This window comes from Borostomias antarcticus (genome assembly GCF_949987555.1).
Source record: "Borostomias antarcticus genome assembly, chromosome: 22".
Taxonomy (NCBI): Eukaryota; Metazoa; Chordata; class Actinopteri; order Stomiiformes; family Stomiidae; genus Borostomias; species Borostomias antarcticus.
In genome coordinates this window covers 3,318,978-3,341,025 of record NC_140255.1, presented here as the reverse complement: position 1 = coordinate 3,341,025, position 22,048 = coordinate 3,318,978, and the positions used below count along the sequence as shown (strand labels likewise).

The following is a 22,048-nucleotide window of genomic DNA, read 5'->3' as shown; positions in this document are numbered from 1 at the left end:
TAAACGATTTTCAACCGAACTTGTACACATTAAAACCCACCCAGGTCTGAATTGCCAATTATTATGGTCTTTACGGTAATGTGGGCGGGGCTGAACTTTAACCAGGAAGTTTATTTCACCGACGCCGTAGAATCCAGTTCACACGCTGGAATCACTGTTTCACGTACCTGTCCTTGAACATTGAATTAAAATGTCCTCAAAGAAAAATAAAAGCAAATACAGGCGTGCAAATGAAGGGGAAAGCTCAAGCGGACAGAAGGATGGCTCCAGTGACTTCACTCACTTGCATAACTCAGTCGATGGGGGAAGCAGTAAGGCTTTCAACAGCAACTCATTTACTGTCATCGACTTCATTGAAAAAGGTGGGTTTCTATTAATCTAGATAACACGTCTGGCAGTCGCGTGCATCATCATACTCTTTTCTACCTCATGCATCATCATACTCTTTTCTACCTCATGCATCATCATACTCTTTTCTACCTCATGCATCATCATACTCTTTTCTACCTCATGCATCATCATCCTCTTTTCTACCTCATGCCCTCTCTTACAGCAGATGACAAGGTCCCCAAAAGATGCAAGACATTTCTTGTCCAGCTCAGCAATGAAATGTTCAGTTTGACTTCATCCATATGTAGGGCTGGGTTCAAAAAATCGATTAATCGAATCAAATGATTCAGAATCGATTCATGAATCCCAAAATCGATCTTTTATTTAATGAATGAATGAATAAATTAAGGAATTAATAGTTCATTAATTCATTCAATGATTCATTCATTCATTTTTGGAAATCGGTATCAATACCCAGCCCTAGTATTGATGTGTTGCATAACTTGGCAGTCATGTAATTAAGGTTACAGCAACAACAAAAAAACTCATGCCAGTCGCGTGCATCATCATATTATTTTCTACCTCATGCCAGTCGCGTGCATCATCATACTCTTTTCTACCTCATGCCAGTCGCGTGCATCATCATACTCTTTTCTACCTCATGCCCTCTCTTACAGCAGATGACAAGGTCCCCAAAAGATGCAAGACATTTCTTGTCCAGCTCAGCCTGACGGCAATGAAGGCTACCAACATTTGCATTGGCAGGCCAGTTCTGTTGTCAAGCAACACAGGTCAACAAGAGGTAGGTCAGTTCTAGTGTGGCAAACAGAACCATTCAACAGCAGACTAAAGCTGTATATGTGTACTTCTTGCATTATTCATTGCGACATTCGCTTCCTCCGTGTCTGTTCTCAGGTGTGTCTCGCCTGGGCTGTTGCTTCTTTCCCCGGGGGGAGAGTTGGCCTGTTGAAGAACACCCTGCACAGTCTGAGGGTGAAGCCTGGGGAGGGAGTTACTCTTCACCCCGTGACGGGTCCTGTGCTGCAAGCTGAAGAGGTGCTTCTCTCCAGCAGGTAGGCTAATAGGATCTGTGCACCAGCTCCACTACTTCCTGAAAGTCACTTGGCATCTTTATTTCCAGTTCTATATGATTGGATTAAGTGATTAATCAGGTGTGAGGCAGACCCAGCGCACACCTGATTAATCACTTAATCCAATCATATAGGACAGGAAATAAAGATGCAAAGTTACTTTCAGGAAGTAGTGGAGCTGGTGCACAGAGCCTATTGAACATCTGAGGTAGCCAGCTATACAAAATACTGATTTGACCATATCCGTTAACTGTTGATAATGAATGAAGAATGGATGTGTGAATGCATGCATTTTTGACCTCATGACCCTTGACAGAGAAGGTAACTTTTCAGAAGAGGATGTTGTGTTGTACACTTGGTTATATAGGTAGATGTCGCCACCTGCTGGCAGATCACCTGTAACAACAGCTTGACAATCTCGATAGAATGACTGAAAATCGAAATAATGCATTTTTTACAACAAATGTGATATCTGCACAATTACATAATATACCTTGTTATTTCAGACAGAAGGATGATGCACTTGACACAGAAGAGTTTAGGAACTTCTTTCTCCGATCGTTAGGTAAGACAGTTTAGTAATTACAGGCATTTGTATTGTATAGGACTTCATCGTGATAGAGTGATCTGTCCTATCACATATGCTGGGACATTTCTTACATCTTTATTATATCAGTTATTCCGGGTTAATTGTTTTTGATATTAAGAGTAATACACCTTTGTGACCATAATGACAAATTGGACACTGTATTATATAATTCTCTTGTTGTGAGCTGTTTGTCACAATGATGCTGTCAACACTAAATGTTTGTAAACATATGTTGCAGATGGAAAAATCCTCCTCCCTGGAAACTGCCTCTCTCTGACCTACTTTGGACGAGCCAGTAGTCTACGGGTGGAGGTTGTAAGGGGTGTGGACGGAGTCACTTTGGACAGACCTCCTCTTGGCCAAGGGTTGGACATTGACACGGAGGAGGCCTCTGTGACGAGCTCCCTCCTGGGTTCCAGCTCCATGGACCTATCACTGCAGCTCAGCCTCTTGACTGTGGAGGAAGGGGAACCAGGCACACCTGGAGGCTCTGGTCCTGCAGCCAGCACCCCACGCCGCTGCCCACATGTCCCCTCCCCGTCGCCTTCAGCCCCCCTCACTCCCTCCTACGATCCCCAGACCCCCACTGAACCACTGGAAAGCAGTGTCAGTTTGGAAGACAAGATTCCTCTCAGCCTAGAGCAGACCGACACAGACCAACTGCCCACAGCGCCATCTGGTAGTGCTCTGAGTACCGACACGTTCTACTGCGTCTCCTCCTGCACTCAAATCAGGTTCAGACGCAGAGACGAAGGTGCTCATCGGGAGCAGGAGGGTACGCAGGCACAGAGGTCAAAGGTCACATACAGTATGATCGGGGGTCTCGGCAACCAGCTGAGCGTCATCAGGGAGACCATCGAGCTGCCACTCAAACACCCAGAACTATTCTCCAACTACGGTAGGGGATGAAGGTGCTTTTGTACCACACTTGCATTATGGTCATATCGAGGTCGGTTCCGTTTGAAATGTTCAGTTTTACTTCATCCATATGTAGGGCTGGGTTCAAAAAAATCGATTAATCGAATCAAATGATTCAGAATCGATTCATGAATTCCAAAATCGATCTTTTATTTAATGAATGAATGAATAAATTAAGGAATTAATAGTTCATTAATTCATTCAATGATTCATTCATTCATTTTTGGAAATCAGTATCGATACCCAGCCCTAGTATTGATGTGTTGCATAACTTGGCAGTCATGTAATTAAGGTTACAGCAACAACAAAAAAACAGGTTTTAGTAACACTAACCGAATCGATATTGAATCGAATTGAATCGTGATAATCGATTCTGCACCTTGTGATTCGGAATCGAATCGATTCTTGAAATTCGAATCGATACCCAGCCCTATCCATATCCTTAACTGACTGATGAGTGTAAATTATTAATCCCCTGCACTAGCTTCATTCTTGCTTATTTGGACATGTTCCTCTTATGTAAACTAATTTTCTATAGGAAATATATATGTATGGTTGGTTTGCGTTTTTTGGACATACAGGGATCCCGCCCCCTAGAGGTGTGCTCCTGTACGGTCCTCCAGGAACAGGGAAGACCATGATTGGACGAGCTATAGCCAATGAGGTTGGGGCCCATATGACGGTGATCAATGGTCCAGAGATCATGAGCAAGTATGGATGCATCATCATCATCATCATCAGCTTGACGTTGCCACATTGACGTTATGAACCCACATTGGGATGTTTGGTGCACTATAAACACGACGCTTCACTCCAGTCTAACCAGTTTACACAGGAAAGCACCGTGTTTCTTCTTGAATGTCAGAGGGCATGAGTGGCTTATTGCCTTCTCTTTCTTTCCTCTGCAGATTCTATGGTGAAACAGAAGCCAGGCTCAGACAGATATTCGCTGAGGCCGCTCAGAGGTACCTGACGTTGTTAACCCCTCCCGCTCCATATTCCACCGTTCCTTTCTGAAGCTATCACTCGCCGGCCGGCCGGTATGTAGGCTACTGTATGATTACAGACACTTTGATGTGATTTGACAGGCGGCCAGCGATCATCTTCATTGACGAGTTGGACGCACTGTGTCCCAAGCGGGAAGGGGCGCAGAACGAGGTGGAGAAGAGAGTAGTCGCCTCCCTTCTCACCCTCATGGACGGGATCGGCTCGGTGAGTTTCCAGAGGAAGGAAGTCCGGGGAACGTCCCCATTTTGTGTCTTTGGCTTTTGGTTTTGCAACAGAGATGTGCTGTATAATAGTAAACATATAGATGTGTCTCTCCATCTGTACTGTATAATAGTGAGGTATACAGTAAACATATACAGGTAGATGTGTCTCTCCATCTGTCTGTTCTCTCTGCATCTGTCTGTTCTCTCTCCATCTGTCTTCTCTCTGTCTCTCTGTCTGTTCTCTCTCTATCTGTCTGTTCTCTCTCCATCTGTCTTCTCTCTGTCTCTCTGTCTGTTCTCTCTCTATCTGTCTGTTCTCTCTGCCTCTCTGTCTGTTCTCTCCATCTGTCTGTTCTCTCTCTATCTGTCTGTTCTCTCTCTATCTGTCTGTTCTCTCTCTCTCTGTCTGTTCTCTCTCTATCTGTTCTCTCTCTATCTGTCTGTTCTCTCTATCTGTCTGTTCTCTCTCTCTTGTCTGTTCTCTCTCTGTCTGTCTGTTCTCTCTCCATCTGTCTGTTCTCTCTGCCTCTCTGTCTGTTCTCTCCATCTGTCTGTTCTCTCTCTATCTGTCTGTTCTCTCTCTATCTGTCTGTTCTCTCTCTATCTGTCTGTTCTCTCTCTATCTGTCTGTTCTCTCCATCTGTCTGTTCTCTCTCTGTCTGTCTGTTCTCTCTCTATCTGTCTGTTCTCTCTCTATCTGTCTGTTCTCTCTCTATCTGTCTGTTCTCTCTCTATCTGTCTGTTCTCTCTATCTGTCTGTTCTCTCTCTATCTGTCTGTTCTCTCTCTATCCGTCTGTTCTCTCTCTATCTGTCTGTTCTCTCTCTCTCTCCATCTGTCTGTTCTCTCTCTATCTGTCTGTTCTCTCTATCTGTCTGTTCTCTCCATCTGTCTGTTCTCTCTCTCTCTCTATCTGTCTGTTCTCTCTCCATCTGTCTGTTCTCTCTCCATCTGTCTGTTCTCTCTATCTGTCTGTTCTCTCTCTATCTGTCTGTTCTCTCTCTATCTGTCTGTTCTCTCTCTATCTGTCTGTTCTCTCTATCTGTCTGTTCTCTCTGTCTCTTGTCTGTTCTCTCTGTCTCTTGTCTGTTCTCTCTCCATCTGTCTGTTCTCTCTCTATCTGTCTGTTCTCTCTCTATCTGTCTGTTCTCTCTCTATCTGTCTGTTCTCTCTATCTGTCTGTTCTCTCTCTATCTGTCTGTTCTCTCTCTATCCGTCTGTTCTCTCTCTATCTGTCTGTTCTCTCTCTCTCTCCATCTGTCTGTTCTCTCTCTATCTGTCTGTTCTCTCTATCTGTCTGTTCTCTCCATCTGTCTGTTCTCTCTCTCTCTCTATCTGTCTGTTCTCTCTCCATCTGTCTGTTCTCTCTCCATCTGTCTGTTCTCTCTATCTGTCTGTTCTCTCTCTATCTGTCTGTTCTCTCTCTATCTGTCTGTTCTCTCTCTATCTGTCTGTTCTCTCTATCTGTCTGTTCTCTCTGTCTCTTGTCTGTTCTCTCTGTCTCTTGTCTGTTCTCTCTCCATCTGTCTGTTCTCTCTCCATCTGTCTGTTCTCTCTCTGTCTGTCTGTTCTCTCTGTCTCTTGTCTGTTCTCTCTGTCTCTTGTCTGTTCTCTCTGCATCTGTCTGTTCTCTCTCTCTCTCTCCATCTGTCTGTTCTCTCTCTATCTGTCTGTTCTCTTTGTCTCTTGTCTGTTCTCTCTGTCTGTTCTCTCTGTCTGTTCTCTCTGTCTCTTGTCTGTTCTCTCTGTCTCTTGTCTGTTCTCTCTGCATCTGTCTGTTCTCTCTCCATCTGTCTGTTCTCTCTCCATCTGTCTGTTCTCTCTCCATCTGTCTGTTCTCTCTCCATCTGTCTGTTCTCTCTGTCTCTTGTCTGTTCTCTCTGTCTGTTCTCTCTGTCTGTTCTCTCTGTCTCTTGTCTGTTCTCTCTGTCTCTTGTCTGTTCTCTCTGCATCTGTCTGTTCTCTCTCCATCTGTCTGTTCTCTCTCCATCTGTCTGTTCTCTCTCCATCTGTCTGTTCTCTCTGTCTCTTGTCTCTTGTCTGTTCTCTCTGTCTGTTCTCTCTGTCTGTTCTCTCTGTCTCTTGTCTGTTCTCTCTGTCTCTTGTCTGTTCTCTCTGTCTGTTCTCTCTTGTCTCTTGTCTGTTCTCTCTTGTCTGTTCTCTCTGTCTCTTGTCTGTTCTCTCTTGTCTCTTGTCTGTTCTCTCTTGTCTGTTCTCTCTGTCTCTTGTCTGTTCTCTCTCCATCTGTCTGTTCTCTCTCCATCTGTCTGTTCTCTCTCCATCTGTCTGTTCTCTCTGCATCTGTCTGTTCTCTCTGTCTCTTGTCTGTTCTCTCTGAATCTGTCTGTTCTCTCTCCATCTGTCTGTTCTCTCTCCATCTGTCTGTTCTCTCTGTCTCTTGTCTGTTCTCTCTGTCTCTTGTCTGTTCTCTCTGTCTGTTCTCTCTTGTCTCTTGTCTGTTCTCTCTTGTCTGTTCTCTCTGTCTCTTGTCTGTTCTCTCTTGTCTCTTGTCTGTTCTCTCTGTCTGTTCTCTCTGTCTCTTGTCTGTTCTCTCTCCAGTGTCATCTGGAATGTTCTGTTAGTACATGAGTCTGATGAGAAAAAAGGACTTGGAGATCCTTGAACCGAAATGGCTCCACAGTCGCCCTCCATCTCCTTGGAGAACCCAGGGAGCCTGGGAAACTCATCACCACGGGTCACCATGACATGCCAAAATGGCATAACTACATCGCCAAGCACATCTCATCTCCCCAGTCCAAACCCTCGGTGGAGACAGTATACAGAGACAGCTGTCTCTTTCCTGTGTATTTTCCAGACCAATGGGGGTTGTCGAATAAGCCAAGGTCACCACCACTGATTGGCCTGCTCCCGTGGAATGTGGTGAAAGCACTTCCTGGTCCCTGAATTCCTGCTTGTGCAGTAATTTATTTGTCTTTGGGCCTCTCGGTTGCCCCTGCGGTATTGAGGAAGAGTGGAAAGAGCATTATTACGCTTCGCACAGCCGGACCACCCTGAGAAACGCATCGCTGGCGTAAGACAATGTTTGGGGACGTGTCTTTTAGCACCTGGCCCCAAGAGGCTTTGTTGGAACGTTTATTTCCAGATGCCATTGCATTTAAGAATTAAATATCGAGCCTTTAGGGTCAAATACAGGTTGAGAAATACAGTTCAAGTAAATGGGAATGACTGAGAATAATAATGAAATTGGGAGTAGCTGAAGGCCTCAGTTTACAGTCCCTACTGCACAGTTCAACACTGACAATGACTTTACCTATAGAACTGAGTTAGTTTGATGACTCAGTGAAATGATACAACGAAAGGATGACTTAATATTCCACTGCTGCAGGAATGTGTCAGATCTTACAACCTCTTCCTGTTCTCCAGGAGGGCCACGCGGGCCAGGTGCTGGTCCTCGGAGCCACGAACCGCCCCCATGCCCTGGACCCCGCCCTGCGACGCCCTGGCCGCTTCGACAAGGAGCTAGAGGTGGGGGACGACACCGTTCATCCCTGACAAACATTCACATTTCACTTTTTTTTTTAAATGGAGGCAGTCAGACTCATCATAGACTCAAGCTGTCGGTCCCACTGGCCCCTGACCGAACAGCAGCCTGGGACCCCGTGAATGGAGGCCGAGGCGTGGTGCGTTGTTCCTGGCCCGCCAGCCTCCAACGCTAGCGTATGTGCTGTGGTTTCAGGTGGGCGTCCCCGGGGCGGCGGAGCGAGCAGACATCTTCCGGAAGCAGATGAGCGCCGTGCCTTCCAGGGTGAGCCCAGAGGAACTGACCCAGCTGGCCGACGCTGCTCATGGATATGTCGGGGCGGACTTGGCGGCTGTGTGCAAGGAGGCAGGCGAGTACAGCCGGGCTAGGCTAGGCTAGGCTAACTCTACCACAGGGGTAGTAGGTGCTCATAATTTGGTGTTGTTCACTCCTTGATGGGTAGTCAACAATTTCTCTTCAGGGGTAGTCAACAATAATCTCTTGTGGGGTAGTCAACAATAATCTCTTGAGGGGTAGTCAACAATAATCTCTTGAGGGGTAGTCAACTATAATCTCTTGAGGGGTAGTCAACTATAATCTCTTGTGGGGTAGTCAACAATAATCTCTTGAGGGGTAGTCAACTATAATCTCTTGAGGGGTAGTCAACAATAATCTCTTAAGGGGTAGTCAACAATAATCTCTTGAGGGGTAGCCGACAAACATCCACTAGTTGACTCCTTCAGGGCAGACAGCTCAAGCTTCCATTGTCATTGGCTGAAGTACAGACCAGAGGTAAGTTACAGCATAAAGACTTCCTGTCCAATTGAATGGCTGGTATTGTAGCAGGGGTTGGACCCCGTCGGAGAGTTCTTCTATTGGAGATGTGTGTGATAGCTCAAGGCCTCTAAGGCACGGTGGGTGACCACAACTCTTTTAGATTTTCCTGACCTGGAGGATGTGGCTTTGCACTTGGCTTCAGGTTCCATTGAAGAAAACCCACCTAAAAAAAAAAAACTAAACCACTGCTTGTTGTGAAATTCCTTGCGTCCCACAGCCCTAACCCTGCAACCCAGTCAACCCCTCGAACCGGTAAACAGTATAAGAGTACCAGGATGTTGGGGTGATTTTGTGGCCAGAGCGAGGTTCTCTTAGTGTGTTTGTGGGTGTGTGAGAGTGTGTGTGGATGCGTGTTGCGTGCGTGCGTGCGTGTGTGTGGATGCGTGTGTGTGTGCTTGTCTTCCTACGTTGTTCTGCCAAGTATATGTGTCAACGTGTGTGACTGCTTTAAGTGTGTGTGTTTGCGTGTGTGCGCGCGTGTGCGCGTGTGTGTGTGTGTGTGAGAGACCGTCAGAGCCTCCTGGGTGGTCCCGGGGACGGGGACGTGGCGTATTGCATTTCCAGCTGAGGAGGAGAGGGGAGAGGAGAGGAGAGGAGAGGAGAGGAGAGGAGAGGAGAGGAGAGGAGAGGAGAGGGAGAGGAGAGGAGAGGAGAGGAGAGGAGAGGAGAGGAGAGGGGAGGAGAGGAGAGGAGAAGAGGGGAGAGGAGAGGAGGGGAAGGGGAGAGGAGGGAAGAGGAGAGGAGAGGAGAGGAGAGGAGAGGAGAGGAGAGGAGAGGAGAGGAGAGGGCTACCGCGCGGAAGCGCTCTGCCGAAGAGTGTGATTTACCGTCTACAGAGGCCCAGACGTGACTGGCAGTGTTTTGAGAGACCCCCACCCCCCCCCCCCCCACCCCTCGTCCCCTCTGGAGGGAATAGCCCCCTTTTGGCTTCTTTGCTCCCAAATCTCGAAATCCAAAGCACTAGACAAACACTGGCTCTCGCAGGCGTGCCACAGGAGAACCAACCGTCTCCAGAGTAGATGAAATGTCTCTGTAGCCATGTTTCCATCCACCTGTCAATCGAATTGTGTGAGGATCGCTAAAAAATATGAATGCGAATAAAGCCGACGAACGTGCGTTTCCATCTAGAGCTTTAAATCGGATAAAGCATTTATCACAAAAGACTGTTATCGAACAAGAGAAAATCCGATGAGATCGGCAGTACAAACTTTTTGTTGATTTTCATGATTTTTAATCGAATTTTACTGTTTCCACAAGGCATTTTTAATTCGATATAACTTAATTCGCATAAAACGTGTGGATGGAAACATGGCTCGTGTCTCTTAGCCCCTGTCTCGGCTGGGTTACCTCAGCAGTGCAGACACACACTGCGTGCGTGAATACTGTCATGTACGATGCCTAGACGGAAAGACTGAAGGCCTTTTAGTCACTGAACGTCATGTAATGACTTCAGCCCATTCCTATTTTCCATTGTCTGTGAAGATGTGTGGCCTGAGGGAGACCTCATGGCGAACTGGACATTGCAGTGGCAGCCAGGTGCAGTGGAGATGGCCTACTCTTCCTGCATGTACACACGATTGTGTGTGTGCATGCACGTACTGTACGTATGTGAGGTTTGGGGTTAGAATATTAATACACACACACACACATACACACACACACATTGATGCCTGTTTTTTCCTCCTTGGCTTTCAGAAGAGGAACCAAAAATAACAAAAAACATCTTAGAAGGAACCACAGTTGTTTCCCTGCCCTTCAGGTAACAATGACCCGTGAGGGGGAGCGTGTTTGCCGCAACACCACTTCCTTTTAAGACGGGGGGGGCTAGCTCGGCTGGGGCACGTTTGGGTCACGCACATAACCCCCTCACCCAGCTGCTGCTTTACCCTCCCAGGCGCACACACACACACACACACACACACACACACACACACACACACACACACACACACACACACACACACACACACACACTACATCCTTCCCCCGATACAATAGTACCCTGCACGGCTGCACGGTGCTATTTTAGTCTCTCTACAGCTGGGCACTGGGGACAGGGGGAAGGATGGCAAGGCCAAGGTGTCTTTCCACGTGTGTGTGTGTGTGTGTGTGTGTGTGTGTGTGTGTGTGTGTGTGTGTGTGTGTGTGTGTGTGTGTGTGTGTGTGTTAGATCTATAGCAGATGTGAGCAGGGAAGTTGGGTTTCTGTGTTGAGTTGAAACTGTCCTGATGTAGTGTGTGTGTGTGTGTGTGTGTGTGTGTGTGTGTGTGTGTGTGTGTGTGTGTGTGTGTGTGTGTGTGTGTGTGTGTGTGTGTGTGTGTGTGTGTGTGTGTGTGTGTCTGTCCTGATGTAGTGTTCTCATATCCCCCTTAAGCCCCAAATGAAAGTGCTTTTTGAATACGTACCTGTCCTGTATACCTGTCCTGTACCACATGGAAGCTCAACCCTCATCAATCCTCATCAAGAACAACTCCTTATATTCCTCCCTGTCTATTATACTCAACTAAGAGACCTCTAGTGGTGGAATGTTGTATTGATCTAGTGGTGCGTCGTCCCGTCATTAAACCCTGATTTGTGGACAATAGCTGACCTAAATCTTTTTTTTTTTTTTCTTTTCTTTTTTTTTTTACAGTGAGGTTCCACAGCCATTTCACACTAGATATCCAAATTGACCAATATGGGTTAAGACAACATAAGTTATCCTTAAGTAAAAAATAATAATTGAGAGTTGAAAAGGCTGTTAATGGTTTATGTATATTTACTGGAGAATAGAGAGCTTTTCCTCAAAACATGTCAACATGACTGCCTCGCCGTTCTGCCCAACTTTGTACCTGGCTTAGTCGTTCCTGGGGACTGTGGTCTGGATGAGGTCTGGATGAGGTCTGGATGACTGCTTCTGAGCAGCCTGTCATGTGGTCTCCTGGGCTCCCGCCGTCTCCTTGTCGTCGTTTTGATGGTCAACTGATCCTAGTGGAGGCAGATGAGTCATTTCCCCAGTCTAAACACTGCAGATTGGTGTGTGTGCCACATCCGGACGGACTCTTGTTTACACAGCCTTACAAACAGGGGAAGCCCACTGGAACATACAGACAGGGTGAAGACATGGTTTAACTCAAGTGTTTGTATAATGTCAGGTTAGCGCAGTTCTTATTGCACACAGCCTACACGTTTGTGCTGTGGTACTCTTGTTAAACGTAACATGTTTTATTATAGGCATTTCAGTGGCTTAGTTGGTATCTGTACGACATTTTGGATCCACTTGAAATCCTTTGTTTAAAAACGCTGCCAATTCCATTGAGAATAACTCATTTAAACCCTTGACCTTGCTGACTAGTTCAGGAAGTCAGTGTTGGGATCCACATTACTTTACTGTATAGTTATGAGAGGAAAGTAGCCTAGTAATAATACTAGTAGTATTGTGTTTGACATCAATTCTACGGCAAAGACATGACTGAGATAAACAGTGGTAAATGCTAGATGATGTTTACAGAGACCGTGTTCCCATATAAAGCTCTTTTCCTGACTCCCCTGTCCTTTTAAAGACGCTTGTGGAATTTCAGGGCAGGCTACATAAATATTACAGGATCACGATGTGAAGTTTATTTGGGTGATCTGTTTATAAAATCCGGAAATGTTCACCTCGCACTCTTTAACCTCGGGTACTTACCTACACCTTATGACAGCTGTGTGTGTGTGTGTGTGTGTGTGTGTGTGTGTGTGTGTGTGTGTGTGTGTGTGTGTGTGTGTGTGTGTGTGTGTGTGTGTGTGTGTGTGTGTGTGTGTGTGTGTGTGTGTGTGTGTGTGTGTGTGTGTTTAAGAGCACATATTACAGCTCTGGAACAGATGTTGGGTATTGTAAATACAGGTGCAAAGACTCTTCCGGAAGCCTTGCGGAGTAATGAGAACGTTCCTGTTTTTTTAATGGTGTAATGCCTAAAGTATTTCACAATTCATTTGAGGACATCGTCGCTCGAGACCCACAGCTCGCTCTTGTCAAGCGCTTGGGGGTGTGCAACACACTCTTGGCTTGACTCTTCCTGTCTAAACCTAGCAAATCTGGAACTCTGTAAGAGTGCAGATGGACATTATGGTCTCTGATGACATGCTGCTGCTTTTGTTGTTGTTAGATCAGGACAATAGGGCTCTATGGAAATTCTTTCAAGTTACATTTAGGAACTTTCCATTTGATTGTGTCCACTTTAAAGTGCCCAACCTCTTCCAGTTGGGAGGATGAAACTGTGGCATTCTCCATAATGTTTTTGATATGGACAGATACAATTCCACTTATTGTACTGTGTGGCAAGGACTTGTTGCATCAGTGAGTGTGGAACATCGCTCCTGTCAAAATCAGGTATGCAGACAAATACATTCAATTAATTTGCAGGTTTTCAAAACAATCCCACATTCTCGTTGTGGATGCATGCTAGCAAGCGCCTTACTGATCTGCTGTTCCCCACTCAGGCTGTAGAACAGTCTAGAGTTCTGAGAGAATATTTCTGTCTGCATTCTTTTCAGTATCGGAGCCTGGTTGGAGTGGGGTCGGGGTAGGTGGCCCTTGAAAAAGAGGCCTTGATTTGGGGAAGGAAGGTCTTTTTTTAGGGCCAGATAATTAGGACCATCCCTTCTTAGCAACCACAAACTACCTTCACCCTCCCTTCTTAGCAACCACTAACAACCATCACTCTGGTCTCCTCTTCTTGCCTGGTCAGTTTTAGTGATCGTAAAAAAAAAAAGAAAGAGAAATCCCATCAACTCTTGACCAAGTTTGGGCCTAACGTTAGTGTGATGTTTTTCAAATTCTTGGTGGGGCCCCCCCATTCTCAATTCCCCCAAGATGGCTGCTGAATGTGAAACATGCAGGAGAGAGGGAGCAGAGGAACAAACAGAGAGTCCACATACGCTTCAGATTAAACTCTGTTGTGTTGCTGCTTCTTTTTTTTTCTTTTCTTCCTTCCTTCCGGATGTTTTCATAAGTCAAATGTGTGTGTGTGTGCGTGTGTGTGGAGCTAGCCAAGCCCAGCTAGGTCTAGGACAGAGAGAATCTCCAAAGGAAAAAGATACTACCATCATCGTCTGTTTGCATCAGACACTTGCTGGCTCTGGGTCCGGGGATCTCGCTGACCTTGGCCCGGCTCACTCACTCACTCTCCAATTAATTGTTCCTCCCCCCCCCCCCCTTCCCTTCGCTGTCTTTTTTTTTCAACGTCCCTCTCGGATCCTGGAAAATATAAACAGGATGCAGTCTTGTCTGATCGTAAATCTCCTTTCGTCTGCTCTCTGGCCCTCAGCCCCCCCGGCCTCTAGTCCAGCAGCCCTCAGCCTCTAGTCCTCCAGCCCTGAGGTGGAAGCCTCTAGTAGGGAGGCTGCTCACGCTGGGCCCTATCCGAACTCGAAGGCGTGTGCCAAGCACAAGTAGGTGTACGTGCGCCGCGGAGCGCTCGTGTGTGTGTGACTAGGTGTGTCGGTGTGTGTTTATGCGAGCGCAGGGTGGAGCGGGGCTGCCGAAGGGGCAGCGGGGAAGAGGCTCCATAAATCAGAGATTGAAAACGTAGCTCGTGGGTGTCAGTAATCATGCCTTCATTCACTCTGGGATTATTATTTTTGTCCATCAAGTACCTGTTCTCCTGCCTGCGTGGCTTCCATCCATGCAGCTGGCCCCGATGTGAGGCTAGCGTACTCCGGGGTTTTCTGCATCGTCATGGGGCGGGGCAGGTTAAAAGCAAGTACTGAAAACACACTCTCTCCCCATTGTATTGAACAAGGAACCCAGATTTTATAGATTTTGAAAAGCCTCCGAATAAAAGCGGCCAATTACCAGTTCGGCTGGCAGCACCCCAAGGAAAACCGGAAAACTCCCAACCAAAGAATTCGAGGACCATAATATCCCCGAGACTCGCTCCGAAAAGGGAGCTTAATCCCAGCTCTAATCCTGCCCCGCCGGTGATGCCAACCAAGGTGATTGTCAGCAGGTAATCCCTATTCTCACTCCCTTCCTCGCGCGCTACACCTCTCCTAGCCGCCTCCCCCCCCGGTTTCCTTCACGCTGCGCTTCACGGGCTATTCATCAGCCGTCATCGCCTCGGCCTCCAGGAATGCTGACTGTACAGAGCCTCTGTCTCTTCTCAGATCGTCCCATTGTGTGACTCCCCCCCCCCCTTTCTACAAGGCCTGACATGCACCCCAGACAGGCTGAAGCAAACACCAAACATTTCCAAAGACTGTTTTTCCCGGTAAGGTACGACTGAGAGAGATCAGCGATCACGGTGTGATGTGATGTTGTGGTCTTACCGCAGGGCTGTGTGCGTTGAGGCGAGCCCTGGGCAGCGGACCCCTGCCGTCGGACCTGCAGCTGAGAGGGACGGTGACGGTGACCCTGCAGGACCTCCGGTGGGCCATGACCGAGGTCAAACCCAGCGCCATGAGGGAGGTCGCCATTGATGTCCCCAAGGTACAGTATGGCCCCAAAAACAAACCCCTAAGAATAGCTTATAAATTTCATAAATCATGAACTTTTTGAGTAGTTTTTTAATGATCTAGGGATACTGTTGGTTTTTATGTGGAACTGACTGAGAGAGAATGGACAACAGTCCCATCAAGGCGATGAACAGATCTGGAGGACGGCGCTGTGGGCGCACGTCTTCGTCTGAGCTTCACGTCAACGGCGGTCATCGGGGACGAAAGAAAACCCGCATCTCGCTCGCTACGCGCCGTCACGAGTCCTGGAATTACTCGCTGTACGATTGACCAGTGACCAGTTCACTCAGGGGAAGCGTCAGATGGAAACGACCCCAAGGCCGTTGCTCCCTCTTCTGAAACGGAGAGGAATCACACACTTAGCGGAGAGGGGGAGAGAGGAGGGTGGGGTGGGGTGGTGGGGGGGGGACAGTGGTGAGACTCCAGGATGTTTTGGAGTTTGCATGGGCAGATCGTAACGAGCAGGAAGAGGGTTAACATCACCCTCCGGTGCTAATTGAAAGCAGATCAGGTCACCGGCAGTTCCTGCCAGCAAAAAAGAAAAGGAGCAACGTCCGGGCCTCCGTCTCCCTCCTATCCTCTCCTATTCCCCCCTCTCCCAAAAACACTCTGCACTGAGCTCACCCTGAAACGTTTGCTTCTTGTGGCCAGTTCCTGGAAACGAAGCGAAGGGAGTTTGGAGTTCCTCCCCCCTCCTCCCGGTGCAGCTGAGCCGAAGGGCCAGCCTCAGCGTCCCTGACTTGATTAGACCCACATGAGCGCAAACATTTGTTTCTAATCCGTTTATATAAGAAGCTTCCAGTGGAGCTGGCCTTATGTACGCCTCTCTGGCCCCAAGACCTTTAGAGCGTCAATCCAGAAGATTCCCTGCAGTTTTAATGCTCACTTTTCATTCCGCTTTCTCAAAAGTATACATATATATGCCCCGTGTGCGTTTAGTGCCAAAATCTTTTCATATCCCGAATGTAGAGTTAATGTTTTGGTTGTCATCTGATACTGTGACCCATCAAATACACAAGTGTGATTTTATAGCGGATGCTTTGCTAACCCCAATCCTCCGCTGAGCAAGTGAATGAACGAGCTCAGGCTGTTTTCCGGAGTGTATATTTTGATATGGCAGCAACCGAGATGTTTTTCCTCTTTTTTTTTTTCTTTCTTTCTTCATATTGTTCGGGTTCTGGCCGCCGCCACCTCCTTCTCAACCTCATCAAAGACTAGGCCCTGAGAAGCTCCTTGTAAAGTTCAGAACAGTACAATATAATAACTGGGTCTCGCAGTCAAAGGAAGAGAAGAAAATGAGCGGCGATAGGTGTGACTCAAACGGTGCCTTCTAATTCAGCATCTACCGCATTCGTGACAAAAGCGCTTGGCGAGGAATGCTGCTGCTAGATTTGTTTTCATTCGAAGTTGAAACCAAAAGAAAAGAAAAAAGCGGGGTGTAGGTGTAAATCTTGACGGTGCACATCTGCAAGCCTGCTCGGCAGGGCTACCAACACGTCGGTTGATTGATTTATGCACCTTGGACTCAACAAGGACTGGTGGAGAGTCAGGAGACTTTGCTGGCAAACTCAGAGGCCAAGACACATCAGAACAATCCCTCCTTTATCTCTCTCTCTCTCTCGTCCACGCTTTCATCCTCTCTTCATCAATCTTGCTACCTCCTGCTTCCCTTCCACTCTGCTCCCATATCCCATCTATCTGTCCCTCCTCCGTACAGTACAGTGTGCTCCCCTCCGTCTCTATCCGTCTTTCTCTCCCTTTCTCCCTCCCTCTCTCCCCATCCTCCCTCCCTCCCTCCCTCCCTCCCTCCCTCCCTCCCTCCCTCCCTCCCTCCCTCCCTCCCTCCCTCCCCCTGTGTTCAGCGTGTGGTATTCACAGTATGTGGCTGGCCTCCAGGTTTCCATTAGGTGCTTGGTTCCCTGGAGACGGCCTGGTGGCCTGGGATGTGTTAACTCAGGAGTGGGGGTGGGGGGTGAGGAAAGGGGGGTTAGGGAGAGAGGGAGAGAGACGGGCGGGGTTGAGAAAGAGAGGCTTGAGAGACGGGGGGGGGGAGGGGGGGAGGGAGAGAGGGAAAGACAGAGGGTGAGTTGGACAGACAGATCAAACGAGAGAGAAAAAGACGCTGACGAAATGAAGTGAGTCTACCACCCCCCCCCCCCCCCCCCCCCCCACCCCGTTCTCCTTATCTGCTTCACCTCCGCCAGGCGCATGCTCAGCCCCTCGTCTGTCAGAGGGACATGCTCAGCCCCTCGTCTGTCAGAGGGACGGCCGGCCCCCGCTGTCGTCCTCCGCCCTGTTCAACGTCCCCATGAATCAGTGCTCTCGCAGCCCCGTCCAAACACGCTCTCGTCTCGCACCTCTGCCGTGATGAACCTGGACTCGCCTCCCGCTTCTCCTAGAGATTTAAGGCGACAGGCTTTCTCTGAAATCTCCTAAAAGGGAGAGTTGGCTCCCGCAAAAAAAGGTTACGGGACGTTTCACGACCTCAAAAGGCCTCTTCGCGCCAGGATGACATACGGCCCGTGTCACAGGTTTTTGTGTCGATCCAACAGGGATTAGAAGCAGAACGGCGTCTTGTCGTTTCGTCTGATTGAGGACTGCAGCTGGTTCCGCACCGCCGCCGGTTCCAATCCACACACACACACACACACACACACACACACACACACACACACACACACACACACACACACAAACACACACACACACACACCTCGTAGACCTGAACCTGGATGTACTCTTTGTCGGTCTCTACACACCCGTTAACGAGCGTTCCCCCGTTCAGGTGCGCTGGTCTGACGTGGGCGGGCTGGCGGAGGTGAAGCTGCAGCTGAAGCAGGCGGTGGAGTGGCCCCTGACGCACCCCGAGGCCTTCGTCCGCATGGGCATCCGGCCCCCCAGGGGGGTCCTCCTCTACGGGCCCCCAGGCTGCTCCAAGACCATGATCGCTAAGGCCCTGGCCAACGAAAGCGGACTCAACTTCCTGGCCATCAAGGTGTGTGTGCGTGTGTGCGTGCGTGCGCGTGTGTGTGTTTTGTAGTCCGCGTCTCCGGCTTCCGAGGAGGCCGACAGACCTTCAGTGTGATCTTTGACCCCCGTGTTTGTCCTTCTTCATTCATCACTCCCCCCTCTCTGTCGTCCTGGCCTATGTCCCCCCCCCCGCCCCCTCTCTGTCGTCCTGCCCTATGTCCCCCCCCCGCCCCCTCTCTCTATTTTCAGGCAGACACTGCTGATGGAGACTGATTGATTAGCTCGGATAATTGTTGACTGGTTATTATTTTAAAAGCTGTTGCCGTTCACCGATAGGCCCTTGACAGGAACTCTCACCGGGTGTCATTAAGCAAATTAGAGCCAAAAGGTGGCCAATGTTGGCAGGCTCCCATAATGTTAAAACTGTTAGATAGTTTTAAGCCAATTACAAGAGTTGTTTTTTTACCCCTTGCGTGTGACATGGAAATGTTATTGGAACCATAGTTTACTATACTTTTAGACTCGACCGCTTCCTCTTTAACATCCCTGTTATCATGCTGTCATGTTAGGTTTCCTTACATCCTGAACCACACACACACACACACACACAAACACACATATGGACCATAAATAAGGGATGGTTGAACACACATGGCTGAACCAACCAGGCCACACTACGGTACACCCCCTCCCCCACAGACGCACACACACACACACACACACACACTGGGCCACACCATGCGACGGGAACAGAGGATGAATGAGTCAATCTCCTCTTACTGGAGGAGGCTGAGGGGCGGCGTCTCCCCAGACAGACAGGAGGTGTTGAAAGGAAGGATTGCAGGGGAGGAAGTGTCTCTGATGGCAGAGTGGATGTTTATCTGCCTCCTGAGAGAGGAAGGGAGAGAGAGGGAGACAGACGGAGGGAGAGAGAGAGAGAGAGAGAGAGAGACAGACAGACAGACAGAGGGAGGGAGAGACAGAGGGAGGGAGAGAGAGAGGGAGACAGACAGACAGAGAGAGAGAGGAAGGGAGAGAGAGAGGGAGACAGACAGGGAGGGAGAGAGAGAGGGAGACAGACAGAGGGAGGGAGAGAGATAGAGGGAGGGAGAGAGATAGAGGGAGGGAGAGAGATAGAGGGAGGGAGACAGGAAGGGAGGGAGGGAGAGAGAGAGGGAGGGAGGGAGAGAGGGAGGGAGAGGGAGGGAGAGAGAGAGAGAGGGAGGGAGAGAGAGAGAGAGAGGGAGGGAGAGAGAGGGAGGGAGGGAGGGAGAGAGAGAGAGAGGGAGGGAGAGAGAGAGGGAGAGAGAGAGGGAGGGAGACAGAGGGAGGGAGGGAGAGAGAGAGGGAGGGAGACAGAGGGAGGGAGAGAGACGGAGGGAGGGAGAGAGACGGAGGGAGGGAGAGAGACGGTAGGAGGGAGAGAGACGGAAGGAGGGAGAGAGACAGAGGGAGACAGGGAGGGAGAGAGAGAAGGGGTGGGGGCTGAGGGCAGAAGGAGGGGCAGAGAGAGAGAGAGAGAGAGAGAGAGAGAGAGAGAGAGGGAGACCCAGGTAGGGAGGGAGACTGAGGCATGGAGAGAAGGAGAGAAATGGAGAGAGAAGCAGAGAGAGGTGCAGAGAGCGAGAGAGAGGGAGACACAGGTAGGGAGGGAGACTGAGGCAGGGAGTGAGGGAGAGAGCTACAGAGAGACAGAGGGAGGGAGGAAGGGTCATAGAGAGAGAGAGAGACAGGGAGGTAGAGAGGGTGCATGGTGACGCTCCACCAGCTCCACCTTTGTCCCCTCTCTCTCTCTCTCTCTCTCTCTCTCTCTCTCTCTCTCTCTCTCTCTTCTTAATCATTGTTTTTCTTTTTCTCCTCCGCCTCTCTCTTTAAGAAGCAACCTTTTCATGTGAGAGAGATTCCTTGGCTGTGGTCTGAAGCCATTCACACACAGGACATGTGAACAGTGCTGCTACCAGCTCAGGAACGAACAACGACTCCCCCTTCACCCCAAAGATGGTCCAAAGACCTGTTTTAAACCTGTGTTTGCCTGTATTCATGCTTGCTAGCGTCTAGTTGGTTCCTGATGTCCTGTTCCCTGCTCACTACCCACAGATATTAAAGGGACACTTCACTCAAAATAGCTTTTTTTATGTCCATCAGTCCATTATGCATATGATTTAAAAGTATCATTAGGTGGCGTAAGAAGTTTAGTAGTTGTCTACTATTCCCTAAAATTAAAACACACACACACACACAATATATATATATATGTTTTTCCACCCAATAATAATTTCCAAGGTAGGCTACGACAGACGGTAGGCTTTACTAATGTAGGCGGGACAAATGGTAAGCAGAGTCCTCGATTGGCTCCGTGAGGCTCTTTACAAATGATGTGATTGGACTAACCCCCCAGCATGTCTCTGACTGAGCTATACGGTTTGATTGCAACGCGATTACTTTACCTTAAATTCTGTTTACATATCATGATGTAGAAAATGATTGTTCAAACAAATCTATGTTCGACAATAACCAGAGTGATATCCACTTCCGGTCGTTAGAAGGCCATCTCAAAAGAGCAGTTTATATTAACGGGTCAGAGCCACTCAGCCTCACGTTATGTTACATCAGCTGTTCCAAGGCAACGTTTACCCCCGAGAAGTCCACAATTCTGGCCTTCTGACAAGGAGCACTAGTAGTAAATTTATTTATATATAAATACAAATTTGACACTCTGGTTATATTAGGCAGGTACCTACTTCATACCACAGCAAATTTGATGAAAATCTGAGTGAGCATTATCAAATTATGGGCTTTTTTGTCACCTCACCCCTAATCGGACAGGCTTAATTTGGCTCTTTTTCAGATATTAGGGTAGGTCTAAAGAATAGCCCAAAAAACGTATTTCCCACAAAACTAAAGTTCCACAACCATCCATCTCATTAATGGGACACATAGGGAATATGAAAAAGCATGGTGTTTTGTTCTAACTCGGGTAGGGGTATCTCGAAAACTAAAGCCTTTTTTGAGGACTTGCTGCTAGTCTATAGCTCTAAGCATCAGACAGTATGTGACAGTAACACACTAAAGACGGCTGCCTCGAGTCATTTGGATTGGCCTTGACATGTTACAATGAGCTTTCTCCGGTGTAGCCAACGTTACTGTGTTCCCGCTGTCCACACAGCAGCACCTAACGTGGCTAGTGCTAATGGGATGGTTTGCCCGAATCAAGTGGTGTTGACGTGAAATAGGCTAACGTTACACAACGTTTACCCCGGAGAAGCCTACGTTTAGTATACCCTACTGACTTGGAGCGCTAGCTCTAAACATCAGACGGCATGTGAATGTAACACAATATAGGCGGCTGCCTCAAGCTATTGGGATTGGGTTTAATGTTAAAGTGAGCTTTCTCCGTTGTAGCCAACGTGTTCTCTGCTGCCCACACTGCAGCACCTAGCTACCGTGGCTCCTGCTAACGTTACGGTTTACCCGACTCAAGCGGTGTTGACGTGAAAGCAATGAATTAACATCCAACCAGCGTCCAAGGAATTAGATCACGCGAGAAAGCCTTTGTTGTGTTACAGTCACATGTTGTCCGATTTTTTTGAACGATGTAACGTTATCCTCATAGCTAGCTTTGTATGAAGAGTGGCAAAAGTTAGCTAGCTAACGTTGGCTGGAAGCGCTTGCTACACAACGTTCTCTCTAAAAGCTCTGTGCAGTCATAATTCCATAGTATACTTTATGAATACAGCTGTCTTATACAAAGTCAACTTTCATTTAATATAAATACACAGTTCACACAGTAACATTACCTTGACAGGTCTGCAGGCACGTGGCTCTTCGTACGTTGCGTGGGTGACCATTGGGGGCGCAAAAACGGCCAATACGATGTGCCGATAGTAACTCGTTTAAAAATGTCATATCGGCGCCGATTAATCGGCCAAACCGATTAATCCGTCGAACTCTAATTTTGAGTGTCCCATTAACCCCTCTCTCTCTCTGGTTTACAGGGACCAGAACTACTGAGCAAGTATGTTGGGGAGTCGGAGCGAGCGGTCCGAGAAGTGAGTACCAGCATTCCCCTCACAGCTTCTAGGGATCATAGTGATCAGTAAAGCATCGCCTTTCTTTCAAATCAACATTCTCCTTTTAATGGCTTCATA

The 22,048-nt window shown here is 48.2% G+C and overlaps 1 protein-coding gene across 1 annotated transcript in view; it reads left to right on the top strand.

Annotated features, from left to right (window-relative positions):
* Positions 1-162: 162 nt before the first annotated feature.
* The window catches only part of afg2a (AFG2 AAA ATPase homolog A), a gene marked incomplete at its 3' end in the record, with an annotated part of 31,765 nt that continues 9,879 nt past the window's right edge, over positions 163-22,048 (top strand). The window contains exons 1-13 of the mRNA XM_084456565.1: positions 163-362; positions 1,008-1,132; positions 1,246-1,403; positions 1,928-1,986; positions 2,249-2,908; positions 3,510-3,639; positions 3,837-3,893; positions 4,017-4,140; positions 7,523-7,624; positions 7,836-7,989; positions 14,750-14,904; positions 17,716-17,925; positions 21,896-21,949. Coding sequence (XP_084312691.1) covers positions 191-362; positions 1,008-1,132; positions 1,246-1,403; positions 1,928-1,986; positions 2,249-2,908; positions 3,510-3,639; positions 3,837-3,893; positions 4,017-4,140; positions 7,523-7,624; positions 7,836-7,989; positions 14,750-14,904; positions 17,716-17,925; positions 21,896-21,949 — 2,160 coding nt within the window. The 5' untranslated portion in view covers positions 163-190. The remainder of the gene's footprint in view (positions 363-1,007; positions 1,133-1,245; positions 1,404-1,927; positions 1,987-2,248; positions 2,909-3,509; positions 3,640-3,836; positions 3,894-4,016; positions 4,141-7,522; positions 7,625-7,835; positions 7,990-14,749; positions 14,905-17,715; positions 17,926-21,895; positions 21,950-22,048) is intronic.